This window comes from Pseudorca crassidens, chromosome 18, assembly GCF_039906515.1.
Source record: "Pseudorca crassidens isolate mPseCra1 chromosome 18, mPseCra1.hap1, whole genome shotgun sequence".
NCBI classification, from domain to species: Eukaryota; Metazoa; Chordata; class Mammalia; order Artiodactyla; family Delphinidae; genus Pseudorca; species Pseudorca crassidens.
In genome coordinates this window covers 71,854,381-71,870,876 of record NC_090313.1, presented here as the reverse complement: position 1 = coordinate 71,870,876, position 16,496 = coordinate 71,854,381, and the positions used below count along the sequence as shown (strand labels likewise).

The 16,496-nt window shown below is 41.2% G+C and overlaps 1 protein-coding gene across 6 annotated transcripts in view; it reads left to right on the top strand.

Moving 5' to 3' along the window:
* Positions 1-16,496, top strand: part of FRY (FRY microtubule binding protein) — a 327,504-nt gene that overhangs the window by 101,769 nt on the left and 209,239 nt on the right. The window contains exon 1 of one of the 6 annotated variants that reach the window (XM_067713510.1): positions 2,253-2,399. The exons of the other annotated variants lie outside the window; for them this stretch is intronic. Coding sequence (XP_067569611.1) covers positions 2,339-2,399 — 61 coding nt within the window. The 5' untranslated portion in view covers positions 2,253-2,338. Of the gene's footprint in view, positions 1-2,252; positions 2,400-16,496 lie in introns of those variants that run through there. 6 annotated transcript variants of the gene reach the window in all.

Sequence of the window (16,496 nt, the reverse complement as noted above, 5' to 3'; positions counted from 1 at the left end):
AACTGTTAGTGTGCCGTAGGAGCCTTCACCCATCCATGATCTGATGTTTTCAGTCTAACATAAATTGAGGCAAGGTCAAGATGGTTAAAATGATGTGTACCGTAGGAGAAATAAGCTCTGAGTGGAGATGGGTGAGGTGAGGTGGGAATTCTTAGTAACAAAGACTCTGAGCTTTAATGGATGGACTTTGTGTCATCTGTTTTGACTCTAAAAGACACCTTCTGTTATTCATTAATTCAACTCTACTAGGCATCCAAAGATGAGAACAATGTGGTTTATGCCCTAAGGACGTTCCCCAAACTGTTAAGGGCCATGGTACCACAGAAGCACGAACAAACCAGGGAGGGCATCAAAGGAGACTAGACTCTCTGGCATTCAGCTGGGTTTGGGGTATGTGAAATTTTTGGACTAAAAAGTAGATTACTTGGGGGCTCCTCCTAAATGTATACAAAAACAAATACTCTAAGGTTACGACTGTTTAAAAGTTCCAATTCATAGTAAGGAAGGTAGTAGAATAAAAATAAGTGTAGTGACTCTGGAGTCTGACAACCTTGTATTTGAATGACCTTGAGCAATCTTATTTTTAATCCTTTTCATCAACTGTAAAATGGAGTTGGTAATGCCTACCTTATAAGGTTGCTGTGAGGACTGAATGAAGTAATACGTGAAAAGTACCTGGCAGAGTACCTGAATCCAGTTCCATGTCTCACTAACGTTAGTTCTTTTTTCTACCTCTTTCTCTCTTGCACTTCCCTTAAATGCTGTTTGGTAATTGGTATCTGTAAAAAGAGTGAAAAAATAAAATGATAGATACTTTTTTTCTTATTTCTATGAGGCTCTTTTAAGTAACTTTTTTTAATTGAATGACAGTCACATCATTTGAAAGGTTGATCTAATAATAGCACTAGAGACTTGAAGATGACAAAGTGCAAATTTTCAGTTGAGTCTTGATTCCAATTTAGATCCAGAAAGAGGAAAATTGAAGAATTCTTATTACTGAAAATTCAGATACCTCCCTAGGCACACTTGTAATTGTTTTGGCCCCTTTTAGTAAAGCATAAACCAAATGCCACATGGGCACCTCAGTCAGCTCTTAAAAAAAGGCGTTATAAACCCTGGATGTGTAAGACACAGTGGTACCACGGGGGCGTCTTTGCTGGCGTTTAGCTTGCCTGAAAACACGTGGAGTGTTCGTTTTGGTAATGTGGACATTTTTCTCCTTCCTGTGAAATGTTTCCGTTCATCAGTCAATTCCCCATACCATGCTGTTTTGTAATTCCAATCTATATTGCTAGAGCAAACCTTCAGTTACCCTGAGCAAATCAAAAATAGAAAATGACTTGGGTTTTGTGCTCTTCACAGCTGTGTTAGTGAAGAAATAGATTTTTCACTGACCCTCATAAAATTTTTCTGTCGGAAATAATGCCCATTGAAAGATCAATTAGTTACACTTCTATTTCGTTTTTAAGTGACTTTGCATTTTCCTTCTCAATCTCATTGGCCTAAACCTGTTTTCTTTTGAAGATAGAACACTCAACGCTCACCAGTGTTGGCTCCTTCTTGGTGTTATAAATTAAGTTGTTAACAAGTGGATTTCGGCTGTGCCTTTTAAAATAATATAACTATAGATTTCAACCCAATCACTTTCCTTTACTCGTTATGTTAACAGATGTTCAGTGTTGCGTTTTCCTTAAGGGTGTATAGTTTCTCACTGACTCTTGGCTTCAAATAGGGCTTCTCTGCTGTTGGTTTTGTCTGTAAGAACTTAAGCTGTTTAAAGCTGTTCACACTTGTGGCCAAGAGATCCTGGTTCCCAAAGCAACGGTTTATCACCCACCCTGTGTTATCTTTGCTCTTGTATTTCTTTGGTCACAGGAACACTCTTGCAGCCCGGTGGGTTGGCTCCACGGGTCGTGCGTGGAATCGGAATGCGTGAACTGTTTGTGGTGAGCTGTGGAGGTCAGGCTCATGTTCCTGGAGTGCTCTAAGCAGCTTGACTAATCTGGCAGCATAGTATGTTCTTGCGGTTAAATATAGACATACAGGCACTTTGCTAGTTGTGGGTCACTGTCTTACTGTGCAGCTAAAAATTGTCCCATTGGTATGAACAGTGTTCCCTGGACGGAAGGCCTGTTTTAGTTTGTCTTCTACTGTAGGTCTTTAGTACCTGACTAAAAATACACCTTGGGCCAGAAATAAAAGAGCCCTACCTTGTGGCCGAGACACTTATGGTGGCAGAGAGCAGCAGGGTCATGGACTTGGTCATTCTGTTTTTCTGCTTTGGAACATAGTCTGTGTAACGGTTCCAGACTGTGAGTTCGGGTTCCTTTTCAGGCTCATGGAGATTACAACAGCTTGTTGGAGACGATCCTGTGTGATCAGCTTCATAAAAGGGCTTGGTAGGTATGAAAGGTTGTTAATTGTGCAGAGTGGGTAACTGGTTATTAAGCGCTGGGTGTAGGGCGGATTTTCCTAAAGGTTACCATGGATGGGGGTGGGAGGGGCACTTGCATCTCCATGCAGGGAATTACTTATAATGTCACTGTTCAGAGACAAGAATAATACCCTTTGGGGTTTCTGTTTGGGACTGCAGTGTTTCTGAGGTGAGATTTGGTCAGTTTTATACATGAGTCTGTGGAACAACAAAGCCATGATGTCATGGAATTTTTCTGTGCATTGAAGTTTCACTAAAAGATTCGATATGACTATCTGTTCTATAAAATTGCTAATCTGTGAAAATTGCTAACATGTATTTGGAAAATAGTCAATACCATCACATTTAATATTACAGCAGAGGTAGGGTTTATGCTTGATTTCTTCTACATACTGTTGTAAATATCCTTATTTGTTTTCTTTCGAACATTGAAATGGGCCTAAAGCAGTTTTTCCTTTGCTTTTGACCTAGTCTTCTCCAACATTTAAAAAATGTTTTTTCTTTTTTATGAACTAAAAAACAGGATACCATATGTTAACCAACATTAACTGGGTCCAAATTGCATGCTGCTGCTTTTTCTTCATCCAAGTAATAGCCTGGTTACATTAGCTCTAGCATAACCTTGTAAGCAATATTGTACAGGAGTTCCAAAAATTTAATGAGAGGTAACTTCCATGACACAGAGTTAATTACATGCATCTTGGATATCCACCATTTAACTTTCTATTTAATGAAGGTGGAGGAAAAGTTAATTTGTAAATGGTAAAGGCACAACAAACTGCTCTAATAGAGAAGAAACATTTTGTTTATTAATGATTTGGGAGACTTAATTACTTGTTAATTATTGTGCACTATCTCTAATGAGACTATTAGATATTTACATATAATACCATTCTGTTTCTAGGAATAAAATCTCTATTAGTCATTAATTTACCCCTTATGGGTTTATGAAAGTGGAGTGTATGTTAGGAAACTTTTTCCTCTCAAGAGATTTTTTTTTCATGTATAACAAGCATACAAGTTAAAAGACAAAACATATGGATGCATTTGGAAAAAATGCTGCATTGTAATAGGACTTATGTGAAATGCTTAATACTTTTGTTGTTTGATGTCTCTTGGAAATGTTACCGACCCTTGCTGTGTTACCACTGGACAGACCACTCCCATGCTCTGCTAGCCATCTCAACTTCTCTTTAACTCATTGTCTTTCTTGCTCACAATATATAAACTTAACTGCTAAGAGATCAGTAACAACTAATATGTTTTCTGTGAATTGGTAGATTTATCATTGCCTTAGATGATAACCTTGTGGTAGGCATGTGTCAAGTGAATTTTACAGTCATTGTACAGTTCCGTAACTACTTAAGAATTTAATAAAACCTAAAATATTTTTTTATTAAATGAGTTGACATCTAAATAAATAAGCACATATGAACCAGGAATTTAATAAATATTTTGATCTTGACAAAATAAAAAACTAACCAGACTATAAAGGATTTCAGTTATTCAGTTAGTTCATGGACAAATTATAGAGTCTCTATTGTATACCCTGCACTGGAAGTCCTTCTCTCACTCCAGATGTTGCAAGCATATCTTGTGTTATCATATGTATTAATAATGTATATGCATAACATCTATATTATACATATGTATAGGTAGATTATTGCATACACATATATGTGTATATATTTTATAGTAGAATGCGTTTTGTAATGTATATTATACTGATGTGTATGTATTTTTTTTGCACGGTAACATGCTTTATTTATTTATTTATTTATTTATTTAATTGGGGTATAGTTGTTTTACAATGCTGTTAGTTCCTACTGTACAGCAAAGTGATGTAGAGTTCCCTGTGCTATACAGCATGTTCTCATTAGTTATCTATTTCATACATATTAGTGTATGTATGTCAGTCCCAATCTCCCAATTCATCCCACCCCCGTATGTATATTGTTTTATGATATATATTATATTAACAAAGACATACATAGGATCGGACTCCTTTTCAAGTCCCCTTACCTCCCGCCCTGCATCATGTAGTCTCCAAGGGTATCCTGAAGGGAACAGCTAAAACTTTGGTTCGTGACCTTTAATGTCAAGAAAGGGCAGTGCCTGGCCCTGCTTTCTGGTGGCCGTCCCCACACATCCAGCCTGCCCTATCTTCATTGTCACTTCAGGTTGGGTCCCTGTGTCATGCGCCCACTCATGCAGCTGCAGAAACTTCTGTTCTCTTACCCTTGATTCTGGCTTAAATATGGTTCTAATAAAGTAGTTCAAGAAGCTGGGTCTGTCCTTTTGGGTGGACCTGAGGCTACCGCCTAGACAGCAGCCTACAAATGACTGCTGTTCCTGCAGCCTCTAGAGCCTTCTTGGCCATGCCCCACGGTGGGAAACACATTTTGCGTTATGACCCAGAGCACACACACACGGACATATCTGTGGGCACAGACAGAGACTGGAAACAAAAGTATCATGAAACAGTGCTTCGCCTCACTATGCAGGGTGTCATCGCTCTGCTGTTGTTTCTTCTACACTTTTCTATTTCATTGCAGTCATGCTGGTCAGCACCCACTCGGTTGGTTTCATGATTGAGTAACAGGTCCCAACCTGCACTTGACAAGCTCTGCTGTAAAGATTTCATAAGCCAGGCCTCCTCAACACACCATTAGTCAACTTCTCCACCGAAATGACGTGCTGTCGTCCTTGATATAACATCCTCCTCCTGGGCGTCTTGGTGCTTTATTTGTCAGTGTCCTGTTAGGTGGCAGAAAGAGCTCTCCCAGTAGACTTGATGTGAGTCTTGGGTTGAATATCAAGGTGCTAGGCTGGAGACAGTTCATGACCTTATATACCTTAATGCTTCCTTCCTTCTTAATGCAAGGACTATTTACTGAGTACTGGCTATTAAGCTGGAAAGTGAGGATACAAGAGGACTTACACAAATTCTTTGCCCTTGTTGCACTTAAGTGTAGTAGAGGAGACAGATAGAAAACAAGTACAAAATACATCACTGAATATCAAGAGGTGGCCGGCACTCTGCAGGAGGGCGAAGCTGGGTAAAGGGGATGGAGGCTGTCAGGAAGAGGAGGTGCCAAGGAGTGTCTGGCCAGAAGAGCCTCTAATAAAACCAGAAGGAAGCGAGCAAGTGAGCCACCATGAGGCATCCTTTTCCCCCACTTTGCTCTCATTCTCTTCTGCCTTGAAGGCTTCTCTGACTGTATCTATCATCAGTAATTTCTAAGTCTCAGTGTCAGTGTCACCACCCCAGACGGTCCTGCCCTGACCCCACAGTCACAGATATGTGCACCCTGTCTGTCTCTCTCGTAGGATTTTTTTTCATTGGAGTATAGTTGATTTACAGTGTTTCAGGTATACAGCAAAATGATTCCGTTGTATATATGTATGTTCTTTTTCAGAGTCTTTTCCATTATAGGTTATGACAAGATATTGAATATAGTTCCCTTTGCTATACAGTAGGTCCTTGTTGTTTATCTATTTTATGTACAGTAGTGTGTATCTGTTAATCCCAAGTTTGTAATTTATCCCTCCCCTGCCCCCCTTTCTCCTTTGGTAACCATAAGCTTGTTTTCTATGTCTCTGAGTTCCCCCCTTTTCTCTCTTCAGCCCTCATAGCACTTCGATTTGTGATTCTCTTTCTGGGTGTGTTTATTATGTAATGCCTATCTCCCCCACATACCCCACGTACCATCAGCTGTATGAGGACAGGAGTCGCACCTGCCTTCCCCCACTGCAGCTGGCACACTGCTTGGAGCAGAGTGGGCTTTTAGTAAATAGTTGATGACCGAATCAATGAACAAATTAATGAATGCTCTCCTAAATTCATGTGCTCGTCCATTGGCTCATCAACCTGACACTGTCTTGTGGCACCTTGTGACTGAATGTACTAAATTTTAAAAATCTTTCAAATTGTCACTTTAAATTTATCTTTGTATTCTCCACTGAACTTTGCAGAGCACCTTATCCATATTAAGGACTCATTTGTAGCAAATTGATTAACTGATCGCATTCATAGTATTTTCAGACAAAAATATTTCTGAAATATCATAACATAACTATGAAAAAGGACACCTAGGGGAATGACATCCCACCTGTATTCACCCTTGCTGTGTGTTGTAAGTGTAAGTGCTCCAAGATACACACCATTCGGTCCAGCACAGTTAATGTGACAGGATGTAGCTGGACTTGAAATCTTAGTGAACATTCTAACTTACGTGATCAAACCTAGATTATAGATGGTGTTCAGTTTTCTTATATAATAATTTATTTTTTGAATTGAGGTTCTAAGATAGCATTCCTTCATTATTGCCCGCTATAAGGCAATAATGGAAACTTTTTACAAATGAGCCTTATCTTTTAAAAATGTTCTATTATGAAAAATTTTCAAACAAACACAAAAGGAGAAAGAATAGTACACTATACAACACATCTCCATCACTCAGAGTTAAGTTATCAAGATTTAATCATGTTTACTTCATGTACACCATCTTTCTCTTAAGTATTTTGAATCAAATATGGGCATCACTTCATTGAATTCTATATAATCAGTATACAGTCTGCAAAATATAGGTATTTTCTAACCTACCCACAATGCCATTATCATTCCTAACAAAGTTAACCATGATTCTTTGATATTACCTGATATCCAGTTCATATTCAAATTGCTTTGACTGTCATTTTTTTTAAATGTCTTCCAGCAGTTGGTTTGCTCAAGTCATGATTCAAAGAAGGTCTGCTCTGTCTCCTAAGTCTCCTTTAATCATACTATTTTCATCTCTTCCATTGATTGGTAGACATTAGTGCACTTTTCTTATAAAATGGACCCAATTCTGGATTATTTCTTTTGCTTCCTTAGGGTGACATTTAACTTGTTCCTACATCCCCATTGTTTCTTGTAAATGGATATTAACTCTGCTGTTTTGAAAACTTGATGAGGATGGACATAGGGCAAGATACAATTCCCTCTCTGCCCTGCTGCTCTGTTCTAGTGTTAGGAGACTGGGAACCCCTCTGCTATTCCCAGGAATACCTAGCCAACAGTTTTCAGTGCTTGGGGGGACAAGAACTCCTGCCACGGGGTGGGGGGATTTTGAGAAAGCTTCTAGAGTCAGTATTCTAAAAAAGTTTCTCCAATGCCTTAACCATTATAACATCTCACCAGGGAAACATATCTTGCATGACTTTCTTATTGGAAAATCGTGATGTGACAGGATTTCAGATCATCTCTGTAAGATGTAGGACCTTCCTTTCTGCTCTGATGGGCCCCATACAGGTTCCCACCTTCATTGTTTTTCTCAGAGTTGGTACAGTGGTCTTTAATTTGTGTTGTCCCTCAAACAGCCCTTTTTTTTAGCCCATCCCACACAACAATATCGATCAGCATTCCTCCCAGAAACCGGCTAGCTTCAAATAGAATCCAAACTCGTTGACTTGTCATCCAAGACCTTAATTCTAATAATAAGAATTAAAAACCTACATTTTTTTCAAGAGTCAAAGGTTTTTATTAGGATGATGAAAAAACTGTAAAGTACTGAATACTTTTAAATGATATAAAAAGTGGGTAAGGCACTGAATATTTATTATTGACATGATATAATGGCAAAGGAGAAAGACTAGAGAAGAGGAAGTTGTCATTTGGATAGAAAATTCCCCTTATTGCCTCATTAAAAAATTATGCACAGGGGCTTCCCTGGTGGCACAGTGGTTAAGAATCTGCCTGCCAATGCAGGGGACACGGGTTCGAGCCCTGGGCCGGGAAGATCCCACGTGCCGCAGAGCAACTAAGCCCGTGCGCCACAACTACTGAGCCTGCGCTCTAGAGCCCACGAGCCACAACTACTGAAGCCTGTGTGCCTGGAGCCCATTCCCTGCAACAAGAGAAGCCACCGCAATGAGAAGCCCGTGCACCGCAATGAAGAGTAGCCCCCGCTCGCCGCAACTAGAGAAAGCCTGCACACAGCAACGAAGACCCAACGCAGCCAAAAATAATAAATAAATTTTAAAAAATTATGCACAGGAGGAGGTCAAGATGGTGGAGTAGGAGGTCGAGGAACTCACCTCCCTCAGTGATCTCATCAACAGTACATCTACATGTGGAACAGCTCCCGCTGCAAACCAACTGGAGACTTGGAGAAAGACAAAAACCTACATTTTTATAGGACTTAGGAGTTTAAGTTTTTCATATATATATACTTGTTCAGTGATTTCATTCACACAAAGGCTGTGTGCTGTGGAATCAGATGGGTGTAGGTCCATTAAGTAAGCACAATTGTTTAATTATGCCAGGCATGGTACTCAGTGCTTGAGATGAGGACAAGATGTAGTCCTGTTCTTGAGAATTTCTCAGTTCCTTGGTGAAGACAGAGTCTGTGCATGTGTGCTGTGATGGGGATGCGTGGTGGGCAGGTGAGGGAGGACAGGACAAGGAGAGACCCTCAGCAGATGCCTCCAGGCACCTGCCATGCTGAGCCCTCGCCTGGGTTGTGCCTTTCTCATCTCTACCTGTCAGAGTCCTACCTGTCCTTTAAGCCTTGGGTCAGATGCCATCTATTCCACAAAGTCTGGCGAATCGGTGGCCTGGAACAGAGTTGATGCCTCTGTCCTTCTGGGTCTACTACAGGGTTTTGTGAAAGGCAGACTCTCAGCACCTAATGTTTTTGAAAAAATGTTGACACGAGTCCTGAATTTACAGCTCGGCATGAAGCCAGGTTTCCTCTTATGTCTACCTGGAGTGTAGGGAGTTGCCAGTCTCAGAAAGGTGGGTGGGAACCAGAGCAGAAATGGAGGTAGAACTGGAAGGGTCAGGAGTATCTGTCAAGGTTTCCTCTAGAGAGAAGACAGACAATGGAATCTCACTGGTTTATATTAATTCCAGGGAAGGCAAGTGTTGATTACTAAGTGTTTGAATAAGTGATGTTTTATACGGCGTCAGTGCATTTTTGTTTGTTTGTTTGTTTTTGCGGTGCGCAGGCCTCTCACTGTTGTGGCCTCTCCTGTTGCCGGAGCGCAGGCTCAGCGGCCACGGCTCACGGGCCCAGCCGCTCCGCGGCATGTGGGATCTTCCCGGACCGGGGCACGAACCCGTGTCCCCTGCATCGGCAGGCGGACTCTCAACCACTGCGCCACCAGGGAAGCCCGTCAGTGCGTATTTTTATACAGTCATAGCATACTGGAGCTAGAAAGGACAACGAGGCCTGGCCTCTTTAAGAAGGACAGGTAAGGAGAGCAAAGACCAGTTGCTGCAGGTTCCTCTCCCAGGGACACACACAGCTGTGCTGGGACTCAGACCTTGGACTCTCCATTCAGTGCTCTTCCTCTGTTTTGCCTACAAAGCATTAACTTATTGGAGTTCATGAAGCATATCAGTTTTGCTATAGGCAAAAGGAATGAAAAACACTTCTAAGAAACACAATGTAGAAACAAAATGGAAAAAAATAGTAATGATAATAAAAACTTGCATTTTCAAAAAAACAAAAACACTTCTATCAACTGGATTAATTGGTCCCCTTTGCTTTCCTCAGAGATCTCAGTATATGGTCCCCAGGCCAGCAGCATTGGCATAACCTGGGAACTGGTTAGAAATGCAAATTATCAAGCCCTACCCCAGGGCCCCTGAATCAGGTAGGGCCCAGCCTTCCAGGAGAATCTGATGTGCAGAGTTTCTGAGCACCCCTGATTCACATCAAAAGGTAGCAAATCTTTTTCAAAGCTAACATAAAAGAATGCAAGGCCTTGTCCAATGTATCATAGATTTTAAATTAAGGAATTTCAAATTAATGAGACTTTACTGCATAAAATGAGCCATAAGAGGAAGACAGTAGAAAGGAGAAAATACAAGAAAGAGGAGAGGATGGCCAGTGAGGGCCACATGAATGAGAGCCACATGTCAGTTCTGTTCGGGAGAAGACAGAAGTTGAAATTGAGAATTATCCTGCCTCTAGCAGGTTATTCTATCTCCTTTTGGTGAGAATGGACCTTGAAATGTCAATGTAACCTCATCTTCCTTTGCTCACAGATCTTGGCAAACATTCTCTCAGGCTCTGATGACAGTACTTACTTGGAAGATCAGGGGAAAGTCCATGTAATTGCATCTTAGCAGATGACAGACATTTATAAAGGAAATCACTCAAGTGTTACTGTCATTTCTCTAAGATAAAATACTGGAAGGTAAAGGAAGAGAGAAAGAAAACAGGGCAGTGACTTGATGCTTACTGTCTCTTTACTGAACTTTTTCACTCTCTCCAAGGTGTTCAGTCTTTGGGAGACCAAAGACAAAAACGGTTTTGAGAGGCAGCAGATTGAAGTAAACACAGAGAACTGTGCCTTCAAGTTCACTTGCTTCTTCTTAGGATAACAACCAGTTAAAGGTTATATCATCAGGAAAGAATAGTCTCTAGACCTTTCTAAGGTGTGTCATTAATCAGATTTCATATATTTTTATGGGTCCTCAATTCTTTTTTCTTTTAAGATTTTTTTTGATGTGGACTATTTTTTAAAGTCTTTATTGAATTTGTTACAATATTGCTTCTGTTCTATGTTTTGGTTTTTTGGCCGTGAGGCACGTGACATCTTAGCTTCCCGACCAGGGATCAAACTCACACCCCCCGCGTTGGAAGGCGAAGTCTTAACCACTGGATTGCCAGGGAAGTCTCGGGTCTTCAATTCTTGATTCTTTTTTGTACTCCTAGCCTTTCTTAGCCTCCTCTAATGCCTAAAAGATGCATTCAAGGTGAAGAAGACATACAACTGGGCATGGGACCCATGTCTGGAGGTTGTATGAGTCTTTCTAGAAAATAACCATCTATACTAATCCACAGGAAGCCTCATTCTCCAAATTACAACATTTATATTTTATCTTGTCATCCCTTGAAGTCCCCAAACTAGTTTATGCCAGGGGAAAAAGCCTTGTGAGTGGGTAAAGGGACTTATGTTATTTAGTCTTCATCGCAAGCAACTGCTGTGTTTTAAGACAGGGTGATACGGGAAGCTCACAAGATATGCTGTCAGGTAAACATGGGTTCAGATCCTGAGTCAACCGCTCTGTGACCTTGGGCAGATCATGTAACCTCTTTGAACCTACATGGTCTTATCTGTAAAAGGGAGATTGTTTGACCTTCTAGGATTATTTTTGAGGATTAAAGGTATTAATTGTCCTAGAGATATCTTGTGAACCCTGAAACTTGAAGGAACACAATTTGAGAATTATAGAATTGAGAGCTAAATAGTGTAAGAGAAAACAGGAATGTATTTAATGAACAAAAATGGGAGGAACATTTCACATTATTAGAACTTTATGGAAATTAATTAAGCAGAACTTAACATGTCATTGAATATATTTCTCTTCCAAGGCAAAAATTATTTCTGAGTGTTTTTGCCTAGTAGTCTTTTATTGACCTACTTTGAAATATATACTATCATTTAGGAATCTTCTATCCCTTAAATATTTTTCTGTTGCTCAAGCTAATTGTTTCTTCTTATCCCAATATCTTTCACTTCTCCTTTTTATTTATTTATTTTTGGCTGCATTGGGTCTTCGTTGCTGTGTGCAGGCTTTCTCTAGTTGCGGCAAGTGGGGAGCTACTCTTTGTTGTGGTGCGCGGGCTTCTCATTGCAGTGGCTTCTCTTGTTGCAGAACACAGGGTCTAGGCACACGGGCTTCAGTAGTTGTGGCACACGGGCTCAGCAGTTGTGACTCGCGGGTTCTAGAGCACAGGCTCAGTAGTTGTGGCGCACGGGCTTAGTTGCTCCGTGGCATGTGGGATCTTCCCAGCCCAGGGCTCGAACCCATGTTCCCTGCATTGGCAAGCGGATTCTTAACCACTGTGCCACCAGGGAAGCCCTCCACTTCTTAATAATACTCTTCAGAGGAAAATAAATCATCTGATCATAGTTGGAGGGTTTTTTCTTTTTGTCCTAATTTACTTTCCATGACCTTCAGGGTTTCTGGTCATTTTGAGTACTTGCAGTCCCTTTAAAATAAATGCATTAGTGGACAATTTATTATTGGTCTATACACAGTGTGACACGTTCTCACGGTAGCTGCGTCATCCTTGGTTTATGTTTTATGCAATGTTCCTGTAATCCCAGTAAACAAAATAAGTCTTACAGGAAAGGAGGGATTGAGGGGGGGACGTATGGCCCTAAAGAAGGACCCAGTTCTTGGTTACAAAAGGGGTTTGCTCTCCAAACCTCTAAAATGAGCGAGGCACCGAGAACTGGCAGAAAGAATAATGTATACCCAACTGTGAACAAAGAAATCTAATCAGTTTACTCCTATTTTGAAAGATAAGGTTACTTAGATCTCTAGAAAGCAAAGTTGTTTAAATAGACCTTCATTTCTAGGAGGAGTACCTACTTTGAACAGTTACTACATACTATCTCAGGATACTTAAAAAAAAAAAAAAAAAAGTAAACCATTTTCTTTTTCAAATGCTCACGGTGTGGTTCCAGTAATGGAAACATCAGAAGAAGCGTTGAGTGTTTTGAAAAGCTGGCTGTTTGCTTGTCTGTCTTTGTAAGCTGCTGAAGAGCTGGCAGAGATGCCCCCTTTTCTGAGTCCTGTACTTTGTGAAGGAGGTGAAGAAGCCGTGTGTCTGGTCAGCATTTTGATTCATGCCCTTCACAGGCTGGTTAAAAACTCTCATTTCCAATCCAACTGACACAGATACAGGCAGGCCACAGGGATGGATCAGAAAAGCAGACCCTGCCTGAGGCAAGCGCTCTGGGTTTTCTGGACATCAAGAATGCGCGTGTCTTTCATCCCTCTCCACAACAGTTGTAGACTGTAACATCTAAGCACCTTTGGGCAGATAGACAAGAGCAGGTTCCTCTATTTGCTCACTCAATTTAATTTTCCCTTCGTCTTTTAGAACATATTGCAGTCTAACACATTGTGTGTGTGTGTGTGTGTGTGTGTGTGTGTGTGTGTATACACACACATGAAATTGCTGATTATATGACCCTGCCTCAGTAAACTGTAAACTCCATGAGGGCAGGACCCATCTGTTCACAGCTATCTTCCCAGTGCCTAGAACAGAGCCTGAAGCCTCAGCCCTCATTCGTTAAATATTGGTTGAAGTGAATGGGTGAAAGCATGAATGGATGGTAGGCTATAACGAGCGATGGTATTAACGTGTCTGAAAACCTAACTGAGAAAAACAGTTGCTCTCCTGTAACATAGATCGCCACTTCTAGCCTCTGGGGCACTTACACAGGGAAACTCGTTACAGCCTTTCCTTTCCTTAGTGTCGCAATAAAAATGTAGCTGCACCGTGCGTTTTGGAGCTGTTTGTGCTGGTGTTGCAGTTAGGAGGTTAGGAATTCGTGGAAATGTGGGTAACTCAGGGAAATTGTACTGAAGACCGTAGACAGCTAAGAGCAGTCAGGCTAAAAATTAAGGTATTAGTTGATGAAATTAGGGGAAAAAAGAGTCACTCTCGAAAGATCATCACTTGCGGTCAGAAATAGATCTAATAAAGAGGTAACGAATGGGCCGCAAAAGCCTAAAACAGACCTCTAACAGATTAAGGAATGGAGCCTGCTGGCTAGAAGAAGTAGACACCCAGTAAAAGGGGGAAAACACCTCCTGAAACCATCCAGCAGAAGCAACTGAAAGAGACTTTAGCATGAAAGTAATAAAATAGCATCAACAAAACCCATTTAAGACCAAAGAAGAATTAGAACATGTTTCATCCGAGATTAAAATGTAAATGGGAAAATATAAGCAAAGCAAATTTCCAAAGATTCAATAGTTAGAGGCCTGATTAATATCTGAAAGTGATGCTCTTCTCTTCAACCCCGCCTCAGCTCCCCACCCTCCCCTAGGAACACCGGTTTCAGTGACTTTCTAGGGACATTGAGCTGTTGTGTGAAAATAGGAAGATGAGATGAAGAAAAGGAGAGGGGATAAAGGCAGATGGAGTTGAAGCTTAAAAATCCATCACATACGAGAAATTTAAATGAGAAAAGTGTTTACTCCAAGTTAAATTGTTCCTTCGACTTGTCTTTAGGTGGGGAAGAGGAGATGATGGCCTGTCAGGACCCTTTTATCCTGAGGGATCCGTATTTCCAGAGGTCCCATGTTAAGAGGATGTTGACCATCCAGAGGAGCTGGGTGGACTGGGGCAGAGCCCAGTGGAGGGCAGGGCCTAGACCCAGCCAGTGGAGGAGAGGGGAGTGACCGGACCCTAGAGTGTAGACGGGCTTCTTGCCCGGCTGGATAGAAAGCAGGGAAAGCAGTGGAGAGGAATAGACTCAAACTGTAGGGTCGTCCCTCAGTGCCCACGGGGAATTGCTTCCAGGAGCCCCGCAGATTCCAAAATCCATGGGTGCTCAAGTCCCTTATATAAAATGGTGTGGTATTTACATATAACCCATGCCCATCCTCCCGTATATTTTGGTTCATCTCTAGATTACTTATAATACCTAATACAGTGTAAATGCTATGTAAATAGTTGTAAGTACAGTCAATGTAAATACTGTGTAAATAGTCGCCAGCCCGTGGCAAATTCAAGTCTTGCTCTTTGGAACTTTCTGGATTTTTTTTTTTTTAAATCATTTTCCATCCAGGGTTGGTTGAATCCACAAATGCAGAAGCAGAGGAGACAGAGGTCAGACTGTAACCGCCTGCATTTGCAGAGCTGGAAAATGGGGCCTTAGTGTGGCAATTACTGAGTTGGTGGTTGGTGTATACGTTTCGATGAAAAAAAGTTTTAGTTAAAAATCAGACCTATGAAGAAATAGATTTAATTTTTGAGAGCAAAGTTTACCCCTTAATAGACCAAAACGTTTTTAGTGTTTTCCTTTTGAAATGGAAACCTTTTGCAAATTTATATCGTTCTTTTTCCTCACCTTCTCAACTACAGGACTAGATGTTGAACTTATTCTAACCCTTCCACGGGACTCAGGCTTATCGTCGTGAACGCTAATCATGACAGCCTGCAGAATGGAGATATCCTTGCCCCCAGTGTCCTATTCTGTGGCCCTGTACTAACTGGCTTCGGGCAACTGCATTTTTAAGTTCTGGTGGCTTTTGAGAGTTGTGCCTTTTTTTCTTCTTCTGCTGTTAGTGCATCTACCCATAGATGTTGTACCTTTCCCTTATAATTTTCTGTTTCCAGACTATTATGAACTTAGAAACGAGACAGTTGATCTTAGTTCTGTGTAGATTAAGGGCAAGCAAGTGCTGAGGGAGGAGATAACGATTTTTTTCCAATGGTAGTGATCTAATGTTTAGTGTGAACTATGACTAAATTTCAAGTACCAGGAACATGTATTTTCTGCTTCTCAACTATATTTGGTAACAATCTATAACTTGAGTCACTGAAAGGTGCCATGAAAATTATCCTAACAAAAAGCTAGAATTTGTTATGAATTATGGTGGGAATGAAGAGGGCTTTCTAAAACTTGGGAGTGGGTCTGGTTCAAGGACACTTACCCATTAACTCTCACGGCATCTCCATCTGCCCAGCTGGTCTGTTTGCAGCCAGAATGATGGGCACCCTCTCCCTGAGTCGCTTTCAGCTCTGACACAGGGCTCCGCTGGGCTTGTGTAGTTCCAGCTCGCTAAGGCTGTGCACACAGACTTTTGTACTCACGAGGATGTCTGGGCTTTGAGGTATTGGCAGATACCATTTTTTATGATAGCAGTGAATTGGTATGTTGGCCTTTTAAATGGAAGAGTTGTCTGGGAGACATTCTGATACCTGCATTTCAGCTCTTCTGGTTGAAGATGCAGCTTTGCAGGAGGACTGCTACAGGTCACTGTTAGGAAAATTCTCTCACTATAGTTAGGACTTTTAAGCCCCAGAGCCTTATGATAATGGATCTGGTCTTGCAGTTGTATCCCATCAACCTGACTATTGCTGTCTTCTAGAAATGGATTAAGTCCTGTGGAAAACTAAGGGGAATAAAAAGTCCTCCACTTAGACTTCTTCGGTTTCTGTTTCAGTCTCAGTCCTGTGGCACAGGGCCCTTGATACATTAGAAAGATATCTCGTGGAGATGCCACGTCCTTCTGTAGGTTGGACCTGGGAGGCTTCCT